This window comes from Panthera tigris, chromosome D1 (genome assembly GCF_018350195.1).
Source record: "Panthera tigris isolate Pti1 chromosome D1, P.tigris_Pti1_mat1.1, whole genome shotgun sequence".
In the NCBI taxonomy this organism is placed as follows: Eukaryota; Metazoa; Chordata; class Mammalia; order Carnivora; family Felidae; genus Panthera; species Panthera tigris.
The window spans coordinates 110,224,584-110,251,760 of record NC_056669.1 but is presented as its reverse complement, the minus strand read 5'-3'; the positions used below and the strand labels follow the sequence as shown (position 1 = coordinate 110,251,760).

Below are 27,177 nucleotides of genomic sequence, written 5' to 3'. Positions count from 1 at the left end.
ATAGGGGTGCTTTGAGGATTATACGGGCAATGGCTGTAAAGGGCTAGCATGAGCCGGGCACCACGCTAAACGCTCTCATGGGCCTGGGCCAAATGAGTTGGCCCATTTTTCGGATGAGAAAACAGAGTCTCCAGCGTGAGGAATGTCGCCCTGGGCCCCCGCCTGGCAGAGGCCCAGGTGGCGGGCCTCGGTGCAGCCTCGGTTTCCTCACCTGACGCGTCCCCCTAGGCGCCCCGCCGATGCCCCGCCCCGTCCAGGTCCCGCCCCCGACCCGCCGAGCTCCGGGAGTCTCAGCCCCGCCCGCACCGAAGCCCCGCGAGCTGCAGCCAATCGGCGGCTGCCGGCGTCGGGTGCACTCGGCCTCGCCCGCGGCCCTCCCGCCCCCGGCTCTCGCTCGCCGCTCGCTCAGTCCGCCGCCGCCTTCGCCGCCGCCGCCGCGCCTCCGTTTGCCGACTCGGTAAGGCTGGGCCGAGGCTGGGCGAGCGGGCGCGGGCTCGCGGCCTGCGGCCGGCGCCAGGGTGGGGCGCGCGGGGACCGCCAGGGTCCGGACTCCGGAGGGCGGGGGGTGCGGGGGCCGCCTGCCGAGCCGCAGCGCCGAGGGGAACCTCCGGCATCGCCCCGCCAGGACGGCGGGGTTCGTGGGGAGCCTGAAACGGGAGCGGGTCGGGGACTCCCCACCCCCCGCGGTGGATTGGGTCTGGGGTCCGCCTAGGGGTGTGTCTGCGCGCGGGCCTCCTGTGCCGGTCCGGTGCGGCAGCGGGAAGGATGCTCAGCCCTTCGGACTTGGGCAGGATGCGCCAAGCTCGGGACCAGTAGGGGTACTGGCCTCTTTCTTCGCCCTTCTCGCTCTCACTTCCCAGGAGTGGATTGGGTCTGGGGGTACGCCCGAGGGTCGATCGGCCCGCCGGGAGGTACAGTGCGGGAGCTGGAGGGATGCTTGGTTCTCCGGACTTGGCAGGATGCCTCCGGCCTGGGGCCGCTAGAGCCCCTTTCCTCTCATCCCACCCCACTCTTCGGAATGGATTGGGTCTGGGGGTCCGTCCGAGGGTCGGTGAGGCTGCAGGAGGGGTGCTCGGCCTTCTGGACTTGGCTGGGCGCCGCCAGCCCCCTCTCGATCCCGCCGCATCCCTTCGCCCTTCGGGGGTGGATTGGGCCTAGGGAGCCGTCCAGGGGTCGCAGTGGGAGCTGGAGGGACGCTCGGCCTTCGGGACTCCGTGGGGCGCAGTCCACCCAGCCTCCTGCGGCCGCCCCCGCATTGCAGCCGTCGGGACACGCCCTTGACGCGGGACTCCCCGCGCGGTCCGAGCACCCGTCGTGAGCGAGATCGGGGCGCCCGGCCGGGGTCCCCGCTTGCGAGCGCCCCCCATCCCCCGGTGCGGGGCAGGTGGGCGCCGTGAGTCTGCCCAAGGTCGCGGCGGGTTCCCAGCCCGGCAGCCGCCCGGCGGGGGGGGGGTGGAGGAGGGGCGTCACGTGACCAGGCCTGGGCGCTCTGGCCCTTCCTGCCGGGACAGCGCGGTCGGGGTGGCGGAGCTACCCGGGGTCCCGGGCCGGGACGGAGGCAGCTCCAAACCTCAGCCCCCTCGGCGAGTCAACGACCAGTTCCTTTCATTTTGTTCGGGAAGGCCGTGGGTCAGCGTCTTTATAATGCAAATTGATGGTTGGCTTTCGTTCAAGCCGACCTGACTTTTTTAACACCAAGAGTTAAAACTCCGGAGTAATCAACCCGATTCAGTAGGGAACAGACGTCGTTTTCCCGACTCAGGACAGGCTTTCGGTTCCTCTGTGCTCCTTGTGTAGTTCAAATACTTAAGGGCAGGTTTTTGTGGGAGACCGGTAACTTTGTAAGGTACCGGACAAAATCCGTTTACTCTCTTGAAACGTGTATTTTGTTACACCATTTTCTTGCATAGGCGTCGGGTTTCTGGTCATTCCAGATATTCAAGCATGCTTATTTCCTTCTGAACCCCAAACCAAGCGATTAAAAAATGGCCGAACTCACTGGTCTTTCATTTATGCCAGCGAGCATCCCCCCCCCCCCCCGCCTTTTCCAAAGTATGTAGGGCGACGCGCGGGGAGTGTGGCGTAAATATGAGGACATAATGCTGATGATCGTGCTGATCGCAGAGGCGAGGCAGCGTCTGGTTGTAAGTCGTCTGGGGCCATCGTGTCTGATGTGAACTGTGTGCAGCACTCAGGGGTTGGGGTGGTGCTGCCTCTGTGCGCCCGGGGGCTCCTTTTCGCATACAAACGACCGGCTTCCTTCCGGTGAAACATTTCTAGACCCGACCTTGTACACTGAATTCCCATCTGTTGAAATCAAACAGAGAAAAGGGAGCGCACATACTTTGTATCACAGTGGCAGAAATCGGCACGGTGCACAGGCCGAAATAACCTTTCGAGTTTGCACTGAAAGCAAGTGGCCTAAGCCAGGGGCGAAGGGAAGAAACCTGGCGTCCCTGCTGCTGCCGCCCTTGGCCTGCCCCCAGGCCAGTGGGAATCTAGTGGGCAAGCGTGGGCCCCCGGGGAGTCTTGGGGCCAGGGCCTGCGCTTATGCAACCCTGGCCCCGCGTGCCCATTCATAGAAACACTGTTACTTTCTCCCGGGGCTTCGCAGCAAGCCCCTTCCGGACGCGCTGCGGGCGCGCCGGGACGCGATGCTGCAGTTTGGGTGTGGGGTGGCATAGGGCGCCCTGAGCCCTCAGCTGTCCCCAGGGCTGGCCACGCGGGGCTCGGCCTTCCCGCGGAGAGGCGCTTCGTGTCGCCGGGGGAGGAGGGTGGCAGCGCCGGCGACGCGAGCCAGCTCGCTCCGGAAGGTCTCCCCGAGCCGGGCGGGTGGAACAGGATCTGAGCGCCCCGGGCGCGCCAGGCCGGGGGCGGGGCTCGTGGTAACCTTTCCCCTACTTTTCGCAGCCGTCACGTGACGCGCGCCGTGGGGGCGGGGCGGGGCGCGCCGGCCGCAGTTGCCTGCGGTGCCCTCCGGGACGCGTTCCAGCTGAGCAGTTAGAGACGCAGCCTGGGCTCCCAGGGCGGCGGGGAAGGTGGGAGGCGGAAACGCGCGCCCGCTCTGGCCCGGAGCTGCTTCTGCACTTTGATCGGGTGCAGTTTTTCCTTTGTGGGAGAGGACGTTGAGTCACTCCGCGTGGTCATCGCTGGCGGGCCAGAGTTGGGTTGCTGGGGGGCAGCCTGAACTTCGATTCCCGGAGGATTTAGAATGAAATGAAACTGGCACGTTTCGAGTGTGTTTCAGATTCTCTGTGGCCCGCTTTAATGAGGCCTCTGTTTTCCTCGAATGGCTTGAGCCTCTCCCGAGCTTGGCCTGCGAGGATTTTTCTGTTTGACACGGTGCAAAACGAAGGGGGTGCACATGGGGACGTTAACGCGGGATTGGCCTCGGCACTCGGGGCCCCTCTCCAGAAGCCACCAGCCTAACAGTCTCTGATGCCTGTAGTAATAGTGTAGGCTGTACGGGGCGTGTTGTTGTTCAATCTGTTAATTAACACAAGTAAGGAGTACTTTATGTTTGTTGATTTATGACATTCTGTTGCCTTTTGTGAAGTTCACCTTCTACCCCGTGCAAATACTGGGTGGACGTTGGGTTCCCAGCAGACCCTGGGCTTGAAGCCAGCTGACCTTTGTGGTGAGGTGATCCAGAGCCTCAGTTCTCCAGAATGTCCACCTGTAATTTTGCATGGGTTGTTTTTCTGCCCAGAATGTTGTTGGAAGTTAATAATTGAAAGAAATTTTGCCAACTGCACGAGTCCTGCCGCTTTCGGGGTACGTCGGGTGTTTGCCACTGTGGAGGGCGGGGGGATAGGGTGGCTACTGCTCTGCCTTCTAGAAATCATCAGCTAATTGTTGGACACCAGGTTCTTTAGGTTAAAAGGAAAGGACTCCTCCATACTCCCGATGTGGTGGTTCACAAACCCATCCCAGGAACCTGAGTGTCATCCTAAAACTTCTTTTTTTTTAAGTTTATTTATTTGAGAAAGAGGGTGGGGTGGGGACAGAGAAAAGGGGAGAGAGGGAGAGAATCCCAAGCAGGCTCCGCACTGCCTGAGCTGAAGTCAGATGCTTTTTTTTTTTTTATGTTTATTTTTAGAGAGAGAGAGAGAGAGAGAGATAGAGTCCGAGTGGGGGTGGGGCAGAGAGAGAGGGAGACACAGAATCCGAAGCAGCTCCAGGCTCTGAACTGTCAGCACAGAGCCTGACACGGGGCTCAAACTCAGGAACCATGAGATCATGACCTGAGCCAAAGTCGGACACTTAACCGACTGAGCCACCCAGGCGCCCCAATACGTGTTTATATTAAAAGCAAACACAAAATGACTATGGCTTTCAGACATCGTCGTGTGCTATAACTCAAATTTTACGTTTTATGGAAGACTTCCTCATTTATGAGATAATGCATTGATCACTAATTTTCCTACATGTCAGCATCTCTACTGCCCTTAAAGAAGATTTAGGGTGGGGCGCCTGGGTGGCTCAGTTGGTTGAGCTCCGACTTCGGCTCAGGTCGTGATCTCCCGGTTCGTGGGTTCGAGCCCCGCGTCGGGCCCTGTGCCGACAGCTCAGAGCCTGGAGCTGCTTCGGATTCTGTGTCTTCCTTTCTCTCTCTGCCCCTCTCCTGCTCACACTCTGTCAATCTCTCAAAAAATAAACAAAAAAAAAAAAAGATTTAGGGTGAAGAGTTTAGGTTTCTTTCTACTTTCTCAAGCCCCCCCCTGTTGTACAGCGGCAGGTACAACAAGGGGCACTAGAAATGAGCCCAGCAGTGCTGTGGCAAGCTAAATGTCAAAGTCAGATGATTGGGAGGGGGGGTATCCGATGCCAGCACGGGGTGGGGGGAGCAGATAGAGTGAGGGGAGGGGGTCTACTGGCAAGAAGGAGGCGAGGCGGCAAGTCCACACGGAAGCCCATGTTCCTGGAGCCTGGGACTCCGGTTGGAAGCCCGGCACGCTCCAGTGTGTTCCTGCCTTGACGGCCTGATGTGTTGGGCCCATCACTTGATGTGACGGCTGGATATTCTCATACTTTATAGGCCAGGCAGAGGGTCTCGTGATGAGGCTGTGACATCTGCTCGAGCCTCTTCTCTCTTCCCCACCTGCACACACGGCCCGGTAAGTGTCAGAGCTGGGATTTGGATCCAGATCCTTGTTCCCCGAAGCTTGTGCTCTCTCCCTGCAGCACGCTGCTGCTTCTTGGGCCGCAGTGCAGGCAGAGGGCCCACGTCCGTGCCCACTGGGCGTGTTTCCGGGTGTCCGTTTCCGCATCTGTAAAGTGGTGCCTCCAACACCTGTTGTTCTTCGTCACCAGGGAGGGTCCGGGAGGGGGCCGGGTGTGACCCCAGTCTTGAGGGTGTAAAGTGGGCACGGGTTCTGGCAAATAATCCCGTGGCCGCAGGCAGGGATTACGGGTATGACGGTGCTCCCCGGTCCCTGAATTGGAACTTGTGGTTTCCCAAGTTCAGTTACACTTCTGGGTGAAGAGCATGCTGTGGGTGAAGGCCCCCCTGCCGGTGGTTTTGGGAACACTTGTGGGAACAGCGTGGGATGAGGAGAGGTCCGGGGGTCTCTTTTGGGGGGACGCAAGCTTCTTCGGCAGTGGCATTGCTGACGGTGTGGCTGGGGGGCAGGTCCTCGTGGGCGTGCGTCCAGAGAAAATACCTGAACGGACGGCGCAGATAACTGCCGAGACATTCTGTATTTTCTTTACAAAAATGTGACCCCAGTGACTTTTCCCCAGTTCTTTTGCACAGGTCACATTTCTCTGCGTTCATCTGATTAGCCATTACTTCCTGGAGTGGGGCCACACTAGGTGTAATTTACCTTTAGTTTACTTTTATTTTTTGTTTTTCGCTTTTTGCATTTGGTTTATTTACTTATTTTTTTATTTAAAAAAATTTTTTTAACGTTTGTTTATTTTTTTGAGACGGAGAGAGACAGAGCATGAATGGGGGAGGGTCAGAGAGAGAGAGGGAGACACAGAATCCGAAACAGGCTCCAGGCTCTGAGCTGTCGGCACAGAGCCCGACGCGGGGCTCGAACTCACGGACCGCGAGATCGTGACCTGAGCCGAAGTCGGCCGCTCAACCGACTGAGCCACCCGGGCGCCCCACATTTGGTTTATTTTTTACAACACTTCACTAGGTCACTAGGCAGAAGCTGTTGTTTTCCCAGAGACTTAAAGGTGTAACGATTCAGAATTCCCTCTATAACCTGCCTCGTCTTGGCGTATTTACTCCATAAACGTGAATGGCGTATTATGATATACTTGACTGCGATAAGTTAACTGTATGGCCAGTTAATTAATGAAAATATTAAATGCCCAGTGGTGGATTCAAGAGACCCCACCTCCTTAGTGACCGTTCCTGCCCGTTTCTTGCACACGAAGCCCTCCCAGAAACACAAAGTGAGTTTTGCGTCTCACGTTCTCGCTTCTAAGGTGCCTCCATCAGGTTAGGGAAATAATCTGTATTTATCTGCATATGCACTTATCAAGAAAACACAAGAGCACAATCACGGAAAGTCATGTCTGCAAGTGAGTATGACACGGCACACGACGGGCAGAAAGCTATGCGCCCACACACGGGTGGACGGGTGCTCTCTTTTCCGTACTGTTACTGCTAATTTTTGTCTGGGCCTAACTCCTCGCCCTAATCGTGACCGTAGTAGCGGGAATACGAAATACTGATGGAGCAAGAAGGAATCTGAGCAACCTCATGAACCCTTTTGGGGCGCCTGGCGGGCTCAGTCAGCGGAACACGTGACGCTTGATCTCGGGGTTGTAAGTTCGAGCCCCACGTTAGGTGTAGAGATTACTAAGAGAAAAGAAAAGAAAAGGTATGAACCTTGCCACACATGCAGGTCTGGATTTCCCCTGGCTGATGCCCTTCCGGAACCTTCTGGTACCTTCCTTGAAGTGCCGTGGGTAGCAGCACTGAGGCCGGCCCGGGTGCCGTCTCTGTAGTCCTGCTTGGCAGGAACATGGCTTCCCGTGTTGTGTCCATCCTGGAGGCAGAACCAGCTTTGTGTGGCCAAGCAGAACCGTCCCGGACACTGGTCGCTGGGCCCCAGAGGGATACGCGGCGCCGCTCTGGCCTCCGTCGAAGACGATGCTGTAGATGGTGCCTGCGGTGTCTCTCCTCGAGAGTTTTTCCAGGGGTGGTGGCCCGAGAGTCCTCCGGCCCCAGCTTCCTCCCTGATGAGGGAAACGGGCTGTGTCCCCAGAGTCACTGCCAGCTGTTGATGCTGTGCTGGGCCGTAGGAGACAGGGCCCGCTCCCGCGTGCGAGTAAATTGTGCCAACTGTAGCGGGGAGACCGGTGCCTGAGAACAATTTTAGAGTTGGCGCTGGTCGTGTTTGTAGTTGCTGTGGTTTCATTGCTGACTGCAGTCACATCATTCTGGCTACAGTCACATCATTCTGGCTACAGCGGAGCGATCTACTTTCGCATCTGTGTCGTAGCCGTAGCGATCTCGCGTGGCACTTTGAATGGAGTGTCTCCTTCACCTGGCAGGTAAGCATGTGGGTTGGGGGGTTGGACGTGGGTCTGATCCCCCAGCTCCACTCTTTGCTGGCCGTGACCTTGGGCAGGTATGTGTGCCTCGACGCCCGAGCGTTGGTCTTCTCCCTGGTAAATTCGTGCCATTCCGTGGGTTCTGGCGGGAATTATTTTTTTTTCCTTTTTATTTATTTAAAAAAAAATTTTTTTTAACGTTTATTTATTTTTGAGACAGAGAGAGAGCATGAACAGGGGAGGGGCAGAGAAAGAGGGAGACGCAGAATCCGAAGCAGGCTCCAGCTCTGAGCTGTCAGCACAGAGGTGGGGCTCGAACCCACGGACCGAGAGATCATGACCTGAGCCGAAGTCGGAGGCTTAACCGACTGAGCCACCCAGGCGCCCCGGCTCTGGCGGGAATTAAGTGGGCAGTTTGGGTGAAATGTGCATCACATTGTCCAGCATAAGCCAAACAGGTTGGTAGAAGGAGTATTTTGTATTTTCGTTGCTAAAAGCACAAACGTGAGTCTGCATCTCCTATCTGTCTTAGCTAGTTAGCTACCTACCTACCTACCTTCCTACCTTCCTTCCTTCCTTCCTACCTCCCTATCTGGGTTCAAGGCTCTGTTGGAAGAAGAGCTCTGACAGCACAGAATTATATATTTTGGTTGGAAGTCCCATGTCACATGGCAGGTGGGATGGTTTGTTTATTACGGAGGTGATTTCCATGTCTGAATTTCCCCCCCACCCCCTACCCCTGTTTTGGAATCCAACTAAGCACTTGGCATTGGGCTGACCTTTCACCTCCTTTCCTCAGCGGCTGCCTGTCCCAGGACCTCTGGGGCTGGGGGTGGCACCGTGGCCCGCCTTCTGGAGGGGGAGGGGACCCGGCTTCGGGATGGCTAGTGTTACGATTGGCGGGCCGCTGACCTCTGCGGTTATGGAGAAAAGGAATCGATTGAGGAGAAGGAAGACAAAGGCAGGGACACGTGAAACACGGGAGTACAGACCAGTTTATTGGCCAGAGATCAGTGAGTGGCATTGGGCAAAGTTGGCGAAATTAAAATAATCTGACCGACATTGAACGAGCTGTTGCGACATCATCCCCCCCTCCCCCCGCTCCAACTTCTTCACTTGGCGTTGGGAGAACTGTCTGTGGTCCTCACTGGACTCACAGTTGAACAAGGACTCGTGTCCCGGAGACGTTCACCGCTTCCGTTGGGAGATTAGATGAAAGGCGCACGAGTGAGAGTCATCAGCCAGTCAGTGCGGGTAGAATCACCAAATGGAACCGGTGGGACGTTGTTCTCTGGGAATGTGGACTCAAAGGCAGCCTTGCAGGAGGGGAGCTTTCAGCTGGGTGTGCGGAGCCCGAAGATGGGAGCAGAGCAGAAGGCATCCCAGCTGTGAGTTGGGGTTAGCAGGGCCCGCCCCCACCCCCATCACGGTCGGGGTGGCCGGGGTGCTGGCCCAAGCGGAGGGGCCTGGGGGAGTGAGCTTGGGACGCTGTAGGAGCAGCCACCTAATAGGCCCGTGATGGGAATTTATAAGAATTGGGATAAATAGGTCGGCGCTCTCAGCCAGAGCGCCTTACTCTGGACCTTGGTGTTTTTCCGAGAGCGGATTAGCGTAAGGTGCTTAAGTCTCTGGCATCGTCCTTGGAAGCACCTCTCCCCTCTGGTGGCCTTCGTGATTTCCAAAGTAGCACCGTTAGGTGGTTCCCACGCCCAGCCTGGGGGCACGACGCTCAGCCTGGGGGCGCGGCGCCCAGGTGTGTCCCAGGCGAGGAGGTTTGTGCAAAGCTCACCATCGCGTGGGGTCCGGGCGGGCGCCCTCCGCGCCTGGCGCAGCCAGGGAGGATGTCTGCGGTGCCAGGGAAAATAAACGGGTCCGTGGCGCCCCACAGCACCCCAGACCGCGGAGACACGTGTCTTCAGCACGTTGGATAAATTTCGCTGCCTGAAGCTGTTGACTTCCAGTTTACTGCTGAGCTGGTCTGGCAGGCGCACAGCGAGAGGTGGCCTGGCATCGAGAATACTCCCCGAGGGGCCTCCCCGCTACTCGCTACTCGGTCGCACCACCTGGGGCAGGGGCGGCCAGTCTGTGTTCCCAGAACGTGATTCCCCTGTCACCCTGTTCCCTCCTGTTTAGACCTTTTTTTGAAGTTTACTTATTTATTTGGAGACAGAACGGGGAGGGGGCAAAGAGAGAGGGAATCATCCCAAGCAGGCTCCGCACTGTCCGCGAAGAGCCCGATGTGGGGCTTGAACCCCTAAACTTTGAGGTCGTGACTTGAGTCGAAATCAAGAGTTGGAGGCTTTACCAACGGGGCCACCCAGGTACCCCTTTCCTGTTCAGATTTCTTGTTCTGTTTTATATTTTTTTTATTTATTATTTTTTTAATTAACTTTTTTTTTTTTTTTTTTTTGAGACAGAGAGAGACAGCATGAACAGGGGAGGGTAAGAGAGAGAGGGAGACACAGAATCTGAAACACGCTCCAGGCTCTGAGCTGTCAGCGCAGAGCCCGACGCGGGGCTTGAACCCACAGACCGCGAGATCATGACCTGAGCCGAAGTCGGCCGCCTAACCGACTGGGCCACCCAGGCGCCCCCAGATTTCTTGTCCTAAGGCGTCTGGTAGTTGCTCAGTGATGATTTGAGAGAACAAATGACTGACAGAAAGGGGAGTTAAGCTCTCTTTTCATGTCTGTGTTTTCTTTGCAGCCTATCACCCTGCCCCCGCCCCCCCCCCCCCCTCCGCCCACCCCGGTCTTTCCTGCTTTTCCTGCCAGTACACGTATTCTCTTCTCTAGCTGGCTGAGAACTCCGGGAGCAGGTGCCGTCCTGCCGAGCAGGTGGATCCCAGGGGTCATGCCGCGTAAGCCCGTAAGCTCTGTCCCCGGGGAGGTCACCTCTCTCCACCCAGGTAGAGAGGTGCTCAGGCGGGCATGGTATGGGGTAGTGGCGGGAGGACAGCATGCTTTGCAAATTAGCAGGGTCTGGTGCTTGTGCGCGTCACAGGGGTGAGGCACGGAGCCTGGTAGGCAGTGGTGGGCTTCTAGGAGGGGAAACGGTGGTGAGGTAGCAGTTAAAGCCCCAGGCAGGGCCCTGTGCGGCGCTAACTCCTGGGGTGCAGAGGGGCTGGAAGAGGAACCAGGGACCCCCCAGCTCAGAATCCTGCCAGGGGTGAGGGGCGGTAGCAGATAAGAGTCTACGTGCCCGGTCACCTTATCCGGGAGGAAGAGGATGGTGAGTGAGGCCAGCGCTCAGACTGCTTAGTTGTGTCTCTCAGCTGGGGCATAGCAGAGCCCCCCTCCCCAACCCCCAACAGCACCAGGAGCCGGCGGGGGGGGGTTGCTGCCTGCTCACAAGGCCCTCGGGGGCCCCCTTCGTGCTGAGGCCCTTCACCGCCGCTATCCTGGAAGGTTGAAGGGTTACAGAGAAAAGCTGTCCAGTTAAGTGGCCTGGATCCAGACGCAGGCCCGGCCTGCCAGCTGGCCCAGGGCCCTTCCTCTTACAGGGTGTTGGGGTTCCCAGCTGTGCTGAGAGAATGACAGGAGTCACCAGGAGGGGGCTCCAGGGAGGCTGACCCAGGAGCGGAGAGTGGGAGACCGGGCAGGGTCAAGTTGATATGGCAGAAAACTAATATTCCAGGAAGGGGGCTCATAGGTAGTGTTCTGTACTTGTCCGTGTTTCCAGCATCTCCCGATTTAAAACGTTCGGGGCAGAAAACGACCTTGCTGTGTAGTACAGTCAAGTTCACCGGGCCTCCTGTGGGGTCCTCCTAATTCCTGATTGTCCCTGAATTGATGAATGGCTCGCCTCCTTCCACCTGGGGGTGGGTGGGGCGGTCTCTCTTCTCCCCCAGCCTCCGGTTGCAGTCAGCCTTTGGGAAGTGCTGGGAGCTGCGTCCTCCTCAGTTATTCTGGCCCTCCTCTGGGGGAGACTGGGAGGTGAGGGAGGCAGGGCGGGCAGGCAGGCAGGCTTTGCCCACACCCACCTGGGTGAGAGGTGAGGGCGTGCCCTGCGTCGTGCAGGTCGTGCCAGGGCGCGGTAGGTCAGGGGGTGCAGTGATCTGACAGGTAGCCTTGCCCGTCGTTTGTTGTTGTTGACATTCGAGGTGTCGTTGGGTGGGTCTAGCTTATTTCCCGGTTACGGACGCTGGAGTGCAAGGGCCGGCTTGTGGGCGGGCAGAAACCCTGTGAACGGGCCCCTCCTGATTTGACTTTGACTCTGTGCATGGGTGGTTGGGGCCTGGCCGTGGCTCCGTGGGTGCTGGCTTCCGGCTCACGTGGCCGGCGGGCGAGATGTGCCCAGAAGGCGGACGCTGAGCTTTGAAAGTTGGTCTCCGAGCGTGAGATTGCACTGAGCTGCAGCGGACAGGTGTTTTATTTCAGTCAACACATTTTCAGAAGTGATAAGGGAGGATCACACACCGACAGAAGAGGGACGGGCACAGCAGACCCCCGTGTGACCACTGCCCGACGTCAGTTCCCACCCGTGGCCCTCACGGTTCATAATTCTGTCCGTCCATGCCCTCTACCCCCAAGATTTTGAAGCAGACCCTAAACTTGACAGAAGACAAACTTGTACTGATAAATATTTCCGTATGTATCGCTAAAGTACAGCACCTCTTTCAACAACAACAACATCCTATGATGCCTAAAAATATTTATTTATTTTTTTATTTTATTTTTTTTTTAATTTTTTTTAACGTTTATTTATTTATTTATTTATTTATTTATTTTTTTAACGTTTATTTATTTTTGAGACAGAGCATGAACAGGGGAGGGTCAGAGAGAGGGAGACACAGAATCCAAAGCAGGCTCCAGGCTCCGAGCTGTCAGCACAGAGCCCGACGCGGGGCTCGAACTCACGGACCGCGAGATCATGACCTGAGCCGAAGTCGGCCGCTTAACCGACTGAGCCACCCAGGCGCCCCGTTGCCTAAAAATATTTAACGGCAGTTCCCAGATGCCGCGAGCCGACAGTTGTTCGAAGGAGTGAGCTCTCAGCGAGTGGGACACTGGAATTCTGCATTTGAGGAGAGGTTTAGGGGCATAAATGTTGAATAGATAACACTTCAGTTTCCTGAGGCAGTGTTTTTTTTCTTTTTCTTTTTTTTTAAATAACAGCTTTATTGTGGTTTAACTTACCCCACAGTCCACACGCCCGTCCAGAGTGAACAGTCCAGCGATTATGAGTCTCTTTACAGATATGTGCAACCATTAGCACAGTTAACATTGGAACGTGTTCATCGCCCGAGAAAGAAGCCGTCCTGCCTTTAGCTATCTACCCCGCTCAGTCCTCCTTCTGCCCCCAACCCTAGGTGAGAGAGGGAGAGGCAGAGAGAAAGGGGGACAGAGGATCCGACGTGGACTCTGCTCTGACAGCGGAGAGCCCGACGTGGGTCTCGAACTTACCAACCGTGAGATCACGACCTGAGCTGAAGTCGGATGCTTAACCCACTGAGCCACCCAGGCGCCTCTCATAAGTGTGTTTGTTTTTATTTTTATTTATTTATTTTTTAATTTTTTAATTTTTTTTTTTAAATTTATTTTTGAGACAGAGAGAGACAGAGCATGAGCAGGGGAGGGGCAGAGAGAGGGGGAGACACAGAATCGGAAGCAGGCTCCAGGCTCTGAGCTGTCAGCACAGAGCCCCACGCGGGGCTCAAACTCACGGAGTGTGAGATCGTGACCTGAGCTGCAGTCAGATGCTTAACCCACTGAGCCACCCAGGTGCCCCTCATAAGTGTTTTTAAACATGAGGCTGTGATGCCAGGATGGGTGGAATGTTCGCTTACTAGATTTGCACAGGGAGTTTTCAGTTTTCAAACCTTGTCGTCCGGTTCACTTGGTCCACTAATGACCGCTATGGCTCGAAGAGGGACTTCTGCTCAGGGCGGTGTCCAGGCGGCTGCGAAACTAGAGAGCCAAATTGTCCGTTCTGCGGTGCATTTAGGACTCTTACATCTGGCTTTTAGTTCAAAGCAATCAAAACAAACGAATCCTGACTTAAATTCAGTGTTCTGACCAGGCCGTTGACTCCTGGAAAGGACCGCAGATACTCCCTATCTCACCTGCCTCTCCCTGGCGGAGGTGAGATTCCTGAGCAAACACCGGGACCCATACCTTTGGATAGAATGGTCTACAGACACGATGTTTATGTTCCATCTGCATTAATAATCCCTCAGGTCTGGGTAAAGCCCTTGAAAGATCTTACAAACCATCGAGAGGGTAGCCAGTCCGTAACCTTGTTTGCCACACTTCACGTTCTGCAGAATTCTCTCCGTGACGCCTGCCTCCTGCCACGCGTGTAGCCTGAAATCTTCGTGGGGAGGGGCTAAGGGTTAACCGTGAGGCCCCTGGAGAATCCTAGAGACCCTTGGATAGCTTTTGGAGGGAGAGGATTCAGAGCGGTTTGGATGCCCCGTCAACATCCCGAATTACCTGCAGCGGGCATTTGCCTGGAGCGCTCGCGCCTCTCAGACTTGGGGTCTGGGCCCGCACAGCCGGCCAGGCGAGGGAGGCTGGCTCCGTGCCCATGAAGTAACACGTCGATAACCTTGAACGCTTGGCAGACCAGGTCAGAGCCTCAGGTGCTGCGTGGTGACACTTCCCAGGTGTGCCCGTTCCAGCCTGTCCCTCTGCCCCCGGCATCCCCACCTGGACGCCCCTCCCACTCCCAACCTGTCCTGCCCACGCCGACACTCTCCTGTGTCCTCGAGTGGCTCCCGTGAGCGGATGGGCCAGAATCCCCCGGGGCCTCTGAAGGCTTTCTGGAGTGGGTCCTCCTCCGGTCCCCCACTGGCGCCCCTGTCTCCTGGAAGACTGCTTCCCCCTCTTACTGGTCATGCTTCCCGGCCCCACCCACAGTCCTTACATCAGCCAGAGCGGACTTCTAGAGAACAGAAACAGTGACTTAAAGCCCTTGGAATGCTTTTCCTTCGTTCTTAGCATGAAACCCCTCTGCCTCCCATGGCTGCCTCTGGGCATTCCTCTCCAAAGTTAGCTGCCTGCCCTTGACCTCAGCCACCCTGCCCTTGACCTGCCCTTGACCTCTACCTAGAGGCTCGTTTTCCTTTAGGCTTGAAAGGCTTGCCCTCTGGGCTTCCTGTGTCACCCGGGAGGTCCCCTCTTTTGGCCTCTCTGTCCGAGTTGGGGCGGGGACCTCCTGCCAAGGTCTCCATCCTCCCTGTGGCTGGCACACCGGAGGCAGTCAACAAACTCTTGCCGAAGGAGCACACGAATGAAAGCTGCGTGCCTTTTGGGGCCTCTCCTGGGGCTCTTTGTTCCAATTAGCTGAAGACTAAGCTAGTTTGGGCTTTTGTAACTGGGCATCTTTGAAAGCACGGTACCTGTTGATTTCCGTAGGTCCTACGCCCGCACTCTGTAGGCTCAAACAGGTAAAAGCGGGAGGAATTGCGGTGAGAAAGCTCAGTGTCGGGTTTTTGCCCCGGTCCTCGGTGACTTTGCCCCTCTGTTAGCTGCCCTTTCCTCGTGGGGCGCTCGGGCAGAGTGTCGGAAGAGAAGGTGGCCGAGGGGCCGGCTGTGCGGGAGGGAGGCCGGGAGGGCATCAGGAGTGGCCAAGGAAGAAGACGGGCCAGGAGGAAGGGAGCCAAAGAGACCCGGCCTGGAGCCATTGACGGGAAAGGTGCGTTCATTTGTGGGCGCTCCTCAGTGTTCCAGCCTTCGGGTTGCTGACCCAGGTTGGTTTCAGTCACAGCTTCCGAGGAGGAGGAGGAGGAGGAGGAGGAGGAGGAGGAGGAGGAGGAGGAGGGGGAGGGGGAGGGGGAGGGGGAGGGGGAGGGGGAGGGGGAGGGGGAGGAGGAGGAGGAGAGGGGCCTGGCTCCGACACGCATAAGCACCCACTCCTGAGGACTCCGTGCGCCTGGATTTCGTGGCGTCTTTGCGGCGACCGGGATGGTCTCTCAAGTCAGCAGCCACAGGCACACCCGAGTCCCGGTGCCCCGGCCTGAAGATGAGGGGTTCAGGGCCATCCTGTGGACCCTCTGGGTTTCTTCTGTGCCAGCCTCCAGGCGGCATTTGCAGGGTGCCAACAGCCACCAGCTTCCTGAGTCAGCTGGGTGTGGCCTGGGCTGCTGGCCTGGAGGGTTGGTGCCGTGGGATGGCCCGGGGGCGGGGGCCAGGGGGTGGGGGTTTCTGGGTGGGAGGGGGCTCCCCTCCTGGACTCTGCCGATCCCCGCCCCAGGCCTCCGAGCAGAGGGTGCGGTGGGCTGTGTAGTGCCCGACAGGCAGGGGAGGGGTCGGCATGGAATCCCAGGATCGGATCTCGTAAGGGACCGTTAAGTTTGTTAAATGGCTAGGAAACCTGCAAATTCAGAACGAATCCCAGGGCTGTGGAAGGGGTTTTCTAACATCCGGTGAAACGCTGGTGCGTTACGCTCTCCCCTCCTCCTCCTAGGGCGTTACTGAAGATGGCGGAAGCCCACCAAGCCGTGGCCTTCCAGTTCACGGTCACCCCAGATGGGATCGACCTGCGGCTGAGCCACGAAGCCCTGAAGCAGATCTACCTGTCTGGACTTCATTCCTGGAAAAAGAAGTTCATCAGATTCAAGGTTAGCAGATACCTGTTTAGATCTGTACGGCGCTCACATTAGCATCTGAGAAAACGCCTCCAGGTGCTGGTGAGGCGAAAAAGCATTTCAGAGCGATTGCATTTCAGAGCGATTGCCGCGCAATTGATACTTCCTCTGTCCTTGTGAAACACACTCCCCGGCTTCCTGAAGAAGTTCTGGAAGGCAGGCAGGGGAACCGGCGCCCCGTAGGCAGGTGAGTTGGGGTTCAGAGAGCCTGCTCGGAGAAGCAGAGGAAAGACCAGCATCCGTGTCTCCTGCTTGGAGCCCAGAACCCCTTACGCCTTGTAGAAAAAGGATTGTTTCCCAGCTGTGTGGATTGCAGTGAATTTACCTAACGGCTACCTTGCTGATAAAATTAGCCAAACGTTGGGGCGCCTGGGCGGCTCAGTCGGTTAAGTGTCTGGCTTCAGCTCACGTCATGATCTCACGGTTTTGGGTTCAAGCCCCGCGTCAGGCTCTGTGCTGACAGCTCAGAGCCTGGAGCCTGCTTTGGATTCTCTGTCTCCCTCTCTCTCTCTCTCTGCCCTCCCCCCATGCTGTTTCTCTGTCTCAAAAATAAATAAACATAAAAAGAAATTAGCCAAACATTGAAATAGGTGCACGTAAATTCAAATATAGCTAGCTTCAAATGCTCTCAATCCTGTTTACCTGAGAGTGGACAGTATTCACCGTTTTTAATTAACCACGAGTCTTGTTTCCCCTTTGTTTGTAAATTCAATTTATTTCCAAAATCATGGAAGGAATAAAATACACATATGGAAAAAATTCAGATGAGAGAATTGTCCGGTTCCTCCCCACCCCCACTGGCAGTGAGGGAAACGGATAACTGTGTTCATTTTCCAGTTTCCTTTTCAGAGGGTGTGGCTCAGAGAAGGGCTGTTGAGAAGGTGCCAGGAGCCAAAGTAGGTGAGAGCAGTGACCTCAGAGAAGGTGGACAGGTCCCTGGGAACCGGCCTTGCTGGACAGGTGCCTGGGGCACAGCCAGAGGGCTCCAGGTCACAAGCCAGCCCCAGAGGCACCTGTGGTGGGGGAGGGCGCCACCTACAGGGAGAAGCGCGTTTTGCCACCCGACCTTGTCCAGAGCAACCCCTTTTTACTTTCAAATCCAAGAAAAGAGAAAGTTGGGTGCAGAGCTATGGCCATCAATCGCTGCAACCCAGTGCAAATGTTCTCTGGTCTTAAAGACCTTGTAGGACAGCTGAACAGTGCACGGCTGTGCCTAACCGAGGGGTTTGCAGAGGAGCACAGGGCTCGGAGCAAGAGGGGAGGCAGGGGGACGGCGGGTGAGCGGGAGACCTTCTGTCTAGACCCTTCCTGCCTCCGTTTTATTTATTTGTTAAAAATTTTTTTTTTACCGTTTATTCATGTTTTGATAGAGACAGAGCATGAGCAGGGGAGGGGCAGAGAGAGAGGGAGACACAGAATCGGAAGCAGGCTCCAGGCTGTGAGCTGTCGGCACAGAGCCTGATGGGCAGGACTTGAACTCACGGACCGTGAGCTCATGACCTGAGCGGAAGTTGGATGCTCAACAACTGAGCCACCCAGGCGCCCCCTGCCTCCCATTTTAATATAACATAATATATGTATTTATTTGTCTTAAAAACATTTGCTTCAGAGAACACCAAAAAGGACCCCCACTTTGTTTAAAATCTCTTTCCTTTACGCCTCTCAATAGCGGGGGATTGGGTGGGAATAGCATGTAGGGATGCAGCTGTCTTCTAAAAATTCAGGTGGGCTTTGAGAGCTTTTAAACCCATTGTCTTGGTCAAAGCAATCTCTTATTAAGATGGCTTTATTAAGAATTTCTTTGAGGGGGCGCCTGGGTGGCTCAGTCGGTTGGGCATCCGACTTCAGCTCAGGTCATGATCTCGCGGTCCGTGAGTTCGAGCCCCGCGTCGGGCTCTGGGCTGACGGCTCAGAGCCTGGAGCCTGCTTCCGATTCTGTGTCTCCCTCTCTCTCTGCCTCTCCCCCGTTCATGCTCTGTCTCAAAAATAATAAATAAACGTTAAGAAAAAAAAAAGAATTTCTTTAAGTTAGAAGTTTTGAAACAAACACATAAATAAAGAGAATAAGGAGCTACACTGCTCACCTGGTTTCCAAAATTTTGTTTCATATCTGCCGGGCCCTCACACCTGCTACTTTCTGTGGTTTTTTGTTACTTTTAGTGGTGGGGGTGTTGGCTGAAGGATGGTTCAACAGATTCTCAACATGGAGTGAGGTGTCTTGGAAATACTTGGGGGTTGAGTGGTCTTTTGATTCAGGAGCAGCAGGAGGGGTGGTTTGGGAGCTGGGGTCTTGAGGGATCCCAGGTGTAGCGGGTTGGGGACAGGACTTCATGGTTGGCCAAGTGACATCCTTGAATTTTTTTTTTTTTTTTTACATTTATTTATTTTTGAGAAACAGAGTGAGACAAAGCGTGAGCGGGGGAGGGGCAGAGAGAGGGAGACACAGAATCCGAAGTGGGCTCCAGGCTCCAAGCCGTCAGCGCAGAGCCCGACGCGGGGCTCGAACCCACAAGCCGCGAGATCATGACCTGAGCCGAAGTCAGACGCTCCACCGACTGAGCCACCCAGGCGCCCCAATGACATCCTTAACTCGGTGTCATGAGTCAGTCTGGATGGAGATGGGGGGAATTGGTGTTAAGCTAGTGGCTCAGGCTATTCTCATGTCTTGGGGTCACTCTCAGGGAATCTGCTCCAGGGAGGGGATTGGCTCAGAAGCAGAGGAAATAAAGGGCTGGAGGCCCTGAGGAAGATTTCCAGTAGTGACAGTGTGGTCACTTAGCCACGATGTGCTGCAAACGCCTCCTTCCCACTGTCCGTCATCCCACTACCCTCACTACCAGGGGCCGTGGATTTTGTGGGCGGGACGTGCTCACGGTGCCTGCTCTGTTTCTAGAATGGCATCATCACCGGCGTGTACCCGGCCAGCCCCTCCAGTTGGCTCATCGTGGTGGTGGGTGTGATGTCAACCATGTACGCGAAGATCGACCCCTCGCTGGGAATAATTGCAAAAATCAATCGGACCCTTGATACTAGGTAAGTACTCTTTCCAGATTGCAAACCCTCTAGGAAGTTAGCGATTCTCATTAGTGATTTTTATCGCTGGTATGTATTCTTTTATTATTAAAAAATTTTTTTTAATGTGTATTTATTTGAGGGGGGGAGGGGCAGAGAGAGAGGGAGGCCCGGAATCCAAAGCAGGCTCCAGGCTCGAGCTGTCAGCACAGAGCCCGACGCGGGGCTCGAACCCACGAATCACAAGATCATCCCTTGAGCTCAAGTCAGAAGTTCAACCGACTGAGCCACCCAGGTGCCCCTTGTTGCTGATATTTTTATGTCTTTACATATATATAACTTCCTGTTCCGATTCATTTGGAAGCTTTGCTGTTCTCCTGTAGGCTCTCTTCTGTGTCTTCGACCAGTGTTAAGGTCCCCAGGGGGTCCGTGGTCCCTCGTGGCCCTTCCTCTGAAGCCCAGGGCTAAGAAGCACGTGGTCCCGGGTTGCACTGGGAAGTCCCGTCAGGGCCCAAGGTTGTGGTCGGTGCACTTAGCCTGACTGCAGGGTCCTCAAAAATGGATTTCTGCTCCAGGAGCTGGTTCTGGACACGGTCACTTCTTTGCACTGGAGTCCGTGACCCTGAGAACTGTTGGCTCTGGGGGGGACCTCAGCCCCTTAGCACCTGTCAGAGTGGCTTAGAACCCCAGCGGGAACCCCAGCACTCCTGAGAGTCTTAGGTTTTTCTAGTCTTAGAAAATCAGCTTTCTACATGATATCTGTCCTGGAGGAGCCTTTGGGCTGATACTTTTCTGAGAAGGTCGGTGGTGCCTGGGGTCCCACGTGGAGTGTGGGCACGGCCTGGAGGGCATTAACGGAACCCCTGTGAAGTCCTTTCCTCCCTGCAGCCCAGGGATGGCGTGACGCTCGTGGGTTGCACCCTGTGCTTCAGCGACTTCTCTCATGGGGGTCTCCGTGGTAAAGTGAAGTGTTCACAGGGGCGGGTTCTTGTGCTGAGTCCCAGGGAGAGGAAGTGGGGGCCGCACACCTCCGAAATCTGGGCTGCCTGCTCACAGAACCGTCCCACGAGACAGACACGAAACAAACAGCACTGCCTCATGGGGCTCTGAGTGGCCGGATGACAGAACGAGACAGAGCAAGTGGGGGAGGGGCAGAGAGAGGGGGACAGAGGATCCGAAGCAGGCTCCAGGCTCCGAGCTGTCAGCCCAGAGCCCGACGCGGGGCTCGAACTCACGAACCGCGAGCTCACGACCTGAGCCGAAGCCGGACGCTCAACCGACTGAGCCACCCAGGCGCCCCTATTTTCTGGTTGGAAAGCATCCTAGTACCTCCCAGCTGCCGTGGCTGTTCCGTGCCAGACCTCCAATCCTATTTCTCTGTTGCTTGTTTGCACTGACAAACCTTTTAAGTCTCTTACTAGAGCGATAACGGTCCCCAGAGGCCTCGTCCCATAGCTGGGCTTTGTTTTTCGGGCCAGAGGGCACGTGTGGACGGTGGGAACCCCGGTGACGGACGAGAGGGCAGCCCAGGCGTGTCCTCACGTTTCCTGGGCCGTCCCTGTCGTGTCGGGGGCTGGCCTAAGCCGAGCAGATGAACTCTGGGCCTTTTGAGAAAGCAGCCCGGAGCCTGCTTTCAATTCTGTGTCTCCCTCTCTCTCTGCTCCTCCCCCGCTCACACTCTCTCTCTCTCAAAAATAAATAAACATTAAAAGAAACAAATTTAAAAGCGTGGCCTTGGGTTGCCTTGAGCAGGTGCCCTTTGCCCTTGATCCCTTCTTGTTGAAAGCCCAGAGTCCAGCTGAGTCGCTCCCGGCCTCCACGCGGCCTCAGGAATGCCGGCTGGGGACTTTACAAGCGTCTGCAGGGCCTAGAATAAAAATGCCATCATTTCAGGGGAAGCGTGCCTGGGCTGAACGCCTGCCAGATCCCCTGCGCTGCCTTGGGGGCCTGGGAGGCCAAGGCGGGGACCCCAACATTCCTGATGCCCTGGGCAAACCTTGCTCCTCCTGTCCGGGTGATCCTGGGGAGTCACAGGCCGACCCCTGCAGACGGCTGGCCTCCACCCTGGGTCATGCTATTTCTCCGTACGTTTCAGACTGCTGTGGGTTTAACACAGATTTTTAATTTACTCTCCAGTGTGGACTCTTAACACTGGATTATATTTAGAAGTCTTGGCTATTTACAGCCCTTGATAATCTGGGTCTTTATACGATTTGTTTCTTTGCTCCCTCTAAACCAATTGCGGTGAACTGGGCCGTCCCTGGCCCAGATTTAGAAAGACCAGGTTAAGAGCCAGCGTCTTCCAGGCCTGAGGGTCATTCTGGAACCATCTTCCTGGAGAGCATCTCCAACGGTCCCGGGTGACTTTTCATAAGCATAGACGTACTGGCTGTGTGGGGTATGCTCTGCGTTTGTCCGGCCCCTGCAGCCTCGGAAGGAATGTGTTCTTTAAAAGAAAGCTTTTTTGGGGGGGCACCTGGGTGGCTCAGTCGGTTAAGCCTCTGACTTTGGCTCAGGTCATGATCTCAAGGTTCATGAGTTCGAGCCCCACGTTGGGCTCTGTGCTGACCGTGCAGAGCCCGCTTCGGATCCTCTGTCTCCCTCTCTCTATGCCCCTTTCCCTTGTGGGCTTTCTCTCAAAAATAAAAAAACAAAAATAAAAGAAGGCTTTTTTTTTTTTTTTTTTTGCTAATGCTTGTCATCCAAGTATCCATATGTGTATTATATTAAAAATCCTGAATGTGTCATCTCTTTGTTAACGTCATGATACTCTCCAATTTTTGTGGACCTAATGGGTATGTGTCTTTTCCTTCAGTGATGTAGGACTTCGGAATCCAAAGCGTAGATGATCTGAGAGATAGGTTCTTAAATGCCTAGATCTAAGCTGGCTTATAGATTACGCTATCCGAAAAGAAAGTATAGAGATAAAGCAGAGGCTATAGTTAAACTTGGACACAAGATTTTTTTTTTTTAAGTTTATTTATTTATTTTGAGAGAGAGAGACAGACAGAGCACCCGAGTGGGGGAGGGGCAGAGGGGGGGAGAGAGGGAGAGGGAGAGAGCGAGAATCCCAAGCAGGGACCATGCTATCAGTGCAGAACCCCACATGGGGCTCGATCTCACGAATGGCAGGATCATGACCCGAGCTGAAACCAAGAGTCAGACAACCTCCTGAGCCACCCGGGCACCCCAAGCTTGAACACCGGATTTGACGGCTTATAGAAAGACACAAATTTTGGAGGAAAAGTATTTTACCTTCAAGATAATTAGTTTCAATGTCACTTAAGCACGATAAGGTGTTAACTTGGCAGTGTTTCAATATCGGAAGTACCTTTAGCTTCTGTATATTGGTTGTGTTAATAATTTGAAGCACACTTAAATCATTTAAAAAAACGAGATACTTGGGGCGCCTGGGTGGCTCAGTCGGTTAAGCGTCCGACTTCGGCTCAGGTCACGATCTCACGGTATGTGGGTTCAAGCCCCGCGTCGGGCTCTGTGCTGACAGCTCAGAGCCTGGAGCCTGTTTCAGATTCTGTGTCTCCCTCTTTCTCTGACCCTCCCCTGTTCATGCTCTCTCTCTCTCTGTCTCAAAAATAAGTAAATGTTAAAAATTTTTGAAAAAAATAAAAATAAAAAAACGAGATACAACTGACATATAATGTCATGTTAGTTTCAGGTGTATAACATCACTTGGTAGGTGCATATGCCTTTAAGTGGTTACCACCAGCCTAATTAATATTCATCTCCCCATATAGGTACAAATTTTTTTTTCTTACGGAGAGAGCTTTTAAGATCTCCTCTTCTAGCAATTTTTTTGAAAAGTGTACTTATTTTGAGAGAGAGAGAGCAAGTGTGCATGCAAGCAGGGGAGGGGCAGAGAGAGAGAGAGAGAGAGAGAGAGAGAGAGAGAGACAGAGAGAGAGAGACTCCCAAGCAGGCTCCTCACTGGCAGCACAGAGCCCGACATGGGGATCAAACTCACGAACCGTGAGATCGGATGCTTAACTGACCGAGCCACCCAGGCTAGCGTCCTCCCTTTGGTTCGGGGTCCAGAGTGTCACTTGTGTCGAGGGGAGGCTGCTCTGGCTGGCAGTGCGTAATGCATTCTCGGCTTGTCTCGTCTCCCTAGCGGCTACATGTCCAGCCAGACGAAGAACGTGGTCAGCGGCCTCCTGTTCGGCACGGGGCTGTGGGTGGCCCTCATCATCACCATGCGCTACTCCCTCAAGGTGCTGCTGTCCTACCACGGCTGGATGTTTGCCCAGCACGGCAAGATGAGCCGCGCCACCAAGATCTGGATGGTAACGGAGCCTCCCTTCGCCCTCGGTGCCGGACTCGTGGGGATTTTTTTATTTTTTTTATTTTTGAGAGAGAGAGAGAGAGAGAGAGTGACAGAGCATGAACAGGGGAGGGGCACAGAGAGAGGGAGACACAGAATCCGAAGCAGGCTCCAGGCTCTGAGCTGTCAGCACAGAGCCCGACACGGGGCTCGAACCCACGAACCGTGAGATTGTGACCTGAGCTGAAGTTGGACGCTTACCCGTCCGAGGCGCCCAGGTGCCCCTGGTATTGGTTTTTCCTTTTTTTTTTTTTTTTTTTTTTTAAGTGCTTTTATGGGGCACAGTTTGACGTACAAAAGGCCGTAGCTGTTTAGCAGTGTGTCCGCGGGGACGTGTGCACCTGTAACCCCATGATCAGTCTCCGGGCCATAGACTTAGCTCCTTGCAAAGTTTCCTCACGCCCTGCCCCATTTTCCTCCGTGGAAAGAGCCCGTGAACGAGATCCACCTTCTCAGCAAGGGTTTAGGCCCACAGTGCGGCGATGTCGGGGACGGGGCCAGTGCCCCGGCCGGGCAGCCGCCGCCCCGTTCGGCGCGGTATCGGTCCTTCTGTGGCTGGCTCGCCTCACCTGGCACGGAGTCAGGTGCGGGTGCCTTGTACTTTCAAAGGAGGATCCCCGTGGACCTCTCCCCTCCACGCTCAGCTGGTTGCCCTGGGAGTTGGCCTCTCCTTGCTGCCAGGGGCATTGCTTCCCCGTGACTCACACGTGTGGCCAAAGAGCAAAGAGTCCGGGAGTCCTGAACATGCTATATTAGCGTGTGCTAGGCTCGCCATCCAGGTTGTCCATCAAAGTAAAGTGACATCCGTCCGCTGCTTTCAAAGCTCTTCTGACTGAGTGGTTCCCCTAGCCGACCGGTCTGACCAGGTCTCCCCGGTTCACCCTTCTCCCCGAGGGGGTTTTGCCTGCTCTCCTGGGCCCGTAGTCTGAGCGTCCCCTCGTCTGCCGTGCGTGTGGACGTTTGTCCGACTTTACCCGTGACGGCTGAGCTCCGCCTCCCGGGGCCCACCCTCACCCACACGCTTCGCTCTCCTCCAGACCAACTTCCTGTGCCCACGTGGCTGTGAGATGTCAGTTTTCCAGAGAAGCAGAATTCAAAAAAATTTTTTTTTAATGTTTTATTTATTTTTGAGACAGAGAGAGACAGAGCATGAACGGGGGAGGGGCACAGAGAGAGGGAGACACAGAATCAGAAGCAGGCTCCAGGCTCTGAGCCATCAGCCCAGAGCCTGACACGGGGCTCGAACTCACGGACCGTGAGATCGTGACCTGAGCTGAAGTCGGACACTTAACCGACTGAGCCACCCAGGCGCCCCAAGAGAAGCAGAATTTAACACCCACAAGAGAGAGAGGGCACCCACACTTCACAGAATAAAGCTAAATGGTGTTCCCACGATGGCATTCTGGTCACGTCCAGTTGAGTCCCAGCCACCCCCTCCCCCCCCCCCCCACCCTTGAGCCCTAGAAATGCCTTTGAGGTCTGGTCCATAGGAGATGACCACTCACGACACCAGGGTGAGATCATTCCAGATGAAAACGAGGGCCGATAGGCAGATAGATGTGTGCTGTCCATTGGGCTTGGCGGTGGCTGAGGGGGGCCGCACCGCTGCTCCTGGGGTTGGCTCGAGCCCAGGCTTCTTGGTCCAGCCCCTCGTCACCATTGCCAGAGTTTTGAGCCAGTCCCTAACCCGAGGGCCTCGCAGAACCAGCTGACTGACACGGGGCCCACATGCAGCTGTGCAGTCAGACAGCAGAATCTGGGCGCCCAAGAAGGGGTCCTGTCCCGGGCCCCTCGTGGCATCTGTCAGACTTGGGCTTTCATCAGCCTGGGTTTCGTTTGGGCTTCCCTGCTTGTTTGTGTGCCCGGGGCGGAAAACAGACCAGAGGGGACACAGGCCACCGCAGAACATCCGTAACTAGTCGGCAAGTCGTCTACGCTTGAGAACTGGTTTCACATCTTTAACACGGTCTCTCGTTTTAAAACGTACCTTTTTTGTTTTTAAGGGCATGGTCAAGATCTTTTCAGGCCGCAAGCCCATGTTGTACAGCTTCCAGACGTCTCTGCCACGCCTGCCGGTCCCTGCGGTCCAGGATACTGTGAACAGGGTAAGCGTGGCTTCAGCTCGCTGTGACGCCCACTCCGAGGGGCAGGTGTCCTGGGATTCCGCTTCGTGACCGGGTTAATTTACCATCGTTGGGTCACGGACTTGTCTGGCTGTTGTGGGAGATCTTTTCCTTTCTGATGTATCAGCATGTGTTATGTGTTTTCCTTTTTTTTTTTTTTTTAATTTTACTTTTTTAAATGTTTATTTGTTTTTGGGAGAGAGAGACAGAGCATGAGCAGGACGGGGGTGGAGAGAGGGAGACACAGAATGCGAAGCAGGCTTCAGGCTCCCAGCTGTCGTCACAGAGCCCGACGCGGGGCTCGAACTCCTAAACCTTGAGATCGTGACCTGAGCCGAAGTCAGATGCTCAAACGACTGAGCCACCCGGTTGCCCCCGTATTAGGTGTCTTTTAAAAGGTATCACCCTTGTTAGAGAAACGGCTTCACAACGCTTTTCTTAGATAGCTTCGTTGAGCCATAATTCACATGGGTAGAGATCCGTCCCAAGTATCTAGTCCGCCGGTCTTTGTTATGTGATTAGCATTTTACGTTGTGATAAAAATGTAAACATGACCGTTGTAACCACTCGGAAGTGTGCAGTTGTGTGGCATCGAGTACATTCTCTTAGCACAGCCTCCACCACAGTCTAGTTCCAGAACTTTCCGTCACCAAAGCCCCGTGCCTGTGAGCATCATAACCCGTTTTACGCCCCAGCCCCCCGGCTCCCACTAGGCTGTCTCTAGGTTTGCCTGTCCTGGAAGTTTCCTGTAAGTGGAATCCTACAATATGTCCTGTGCGCCCGGCTCTTAGACCGTTGAGATTTATGTGTCCCTCAGTCTGTCATTCCTCTTGATGACTGGATGCTATCCACCTGTATGGTCGGACCGCCCTATATTCATCCGTGCATCTGTCGATGGACATTTGAGTTTTTTCCACCTTTTGGTTGTCGTGAACGGTTTTCGTTTTCGTTCAGGCACCTGCTTGCGGTTCTCTTGGGCACGAGCCTGGAACTGGGATCACGGGATCAGGGAGGATTTCTTGTTTAACTCGTCAAGGAACAGCCGTGCTGGTTTCCTCGGCGCCTGTGTTCCCACCCCAACCGGTTTTTGCCTCTCCTGTGGCCCCACCTTAAAAACGTCTTGGCTTTGGGGCCCCTGGGAGGCTCCGTCGGTTGAGCGTCCGACTTCGGCTCAGGTCACGATCTCGCGGTCTGTGAGTTCGAGCCCCGCGTCGGGCTCTGGGCTGACGGCTCAGAGCCTGGAGCCTGCTTCCGATTCTGGGTCTCCCTCTCTCTCTGCCCCTCCCCTGCCCATGCTCTGTCTCTCTGTCTCAAAAATAAAAGCATTTAAAAACATGTCTTGGGTTTTGAATCCAGGCTTAGTCATTTAGTTTCTGTTGGCTTTTTCGAGTCCCCCCTCCTCTCTGCTCTTGTGTGCCCTCCCCTGAGGACGGGCCTAGCGACACCTGTGGTTCTGGTGACTGGCTCGAGCTTATTCTAAGTGTTGTTTTCAGTTCCACGAATGCACATCTCACTTTGAATAAACTCGAACAGCCGGTTGGTTTCAGCAATGGGGCCCCATCTTTAAACATGCAAGGAGATTTCTAGAGATTTCATTG

At 55.2% G+C, this 27,177-nt stretch overlaps 1 protein-coding gene across 1 annotated transcript in view; it reads left to right on the top strand.

Moving 5' to 3' along the window:
- Positions 1 to 421: 421 nt before the first annotated feature.
- CPT1A (carnitine palmitoyltransferase 1A) overlaps positions 422 to 27,177 on the top strand; it is a 56,659-nt gene continuing 29,903 nt past the window's right edge. The window contains exons 1-5 of the mRNA XM_042957705.1: positions 422 to 457; positions 15,925 to 16,078; positions 18,999 to 19,138; positions 23,247 to 23,418; positions 25,460 to 25,561. Of these exons, the coding sequence (XP_042813639.1) occupies positions 15,938 to 16,078; positions 18,999 to 19,138; positions 23,247 to 23,418; positions 25,460 to 25,561 (555 nt within the window). The 5' untranslated portion in view covers positions 422 to 457; positions 15,925 to 15,937. The remainder of the gene's footprint in view (positions 458 to 15,924; positions 16,079 to 18,998; positions 19,139 to 23,246; positions 23,419 to 25,459; positions 25,562 to 27,177) is intronic.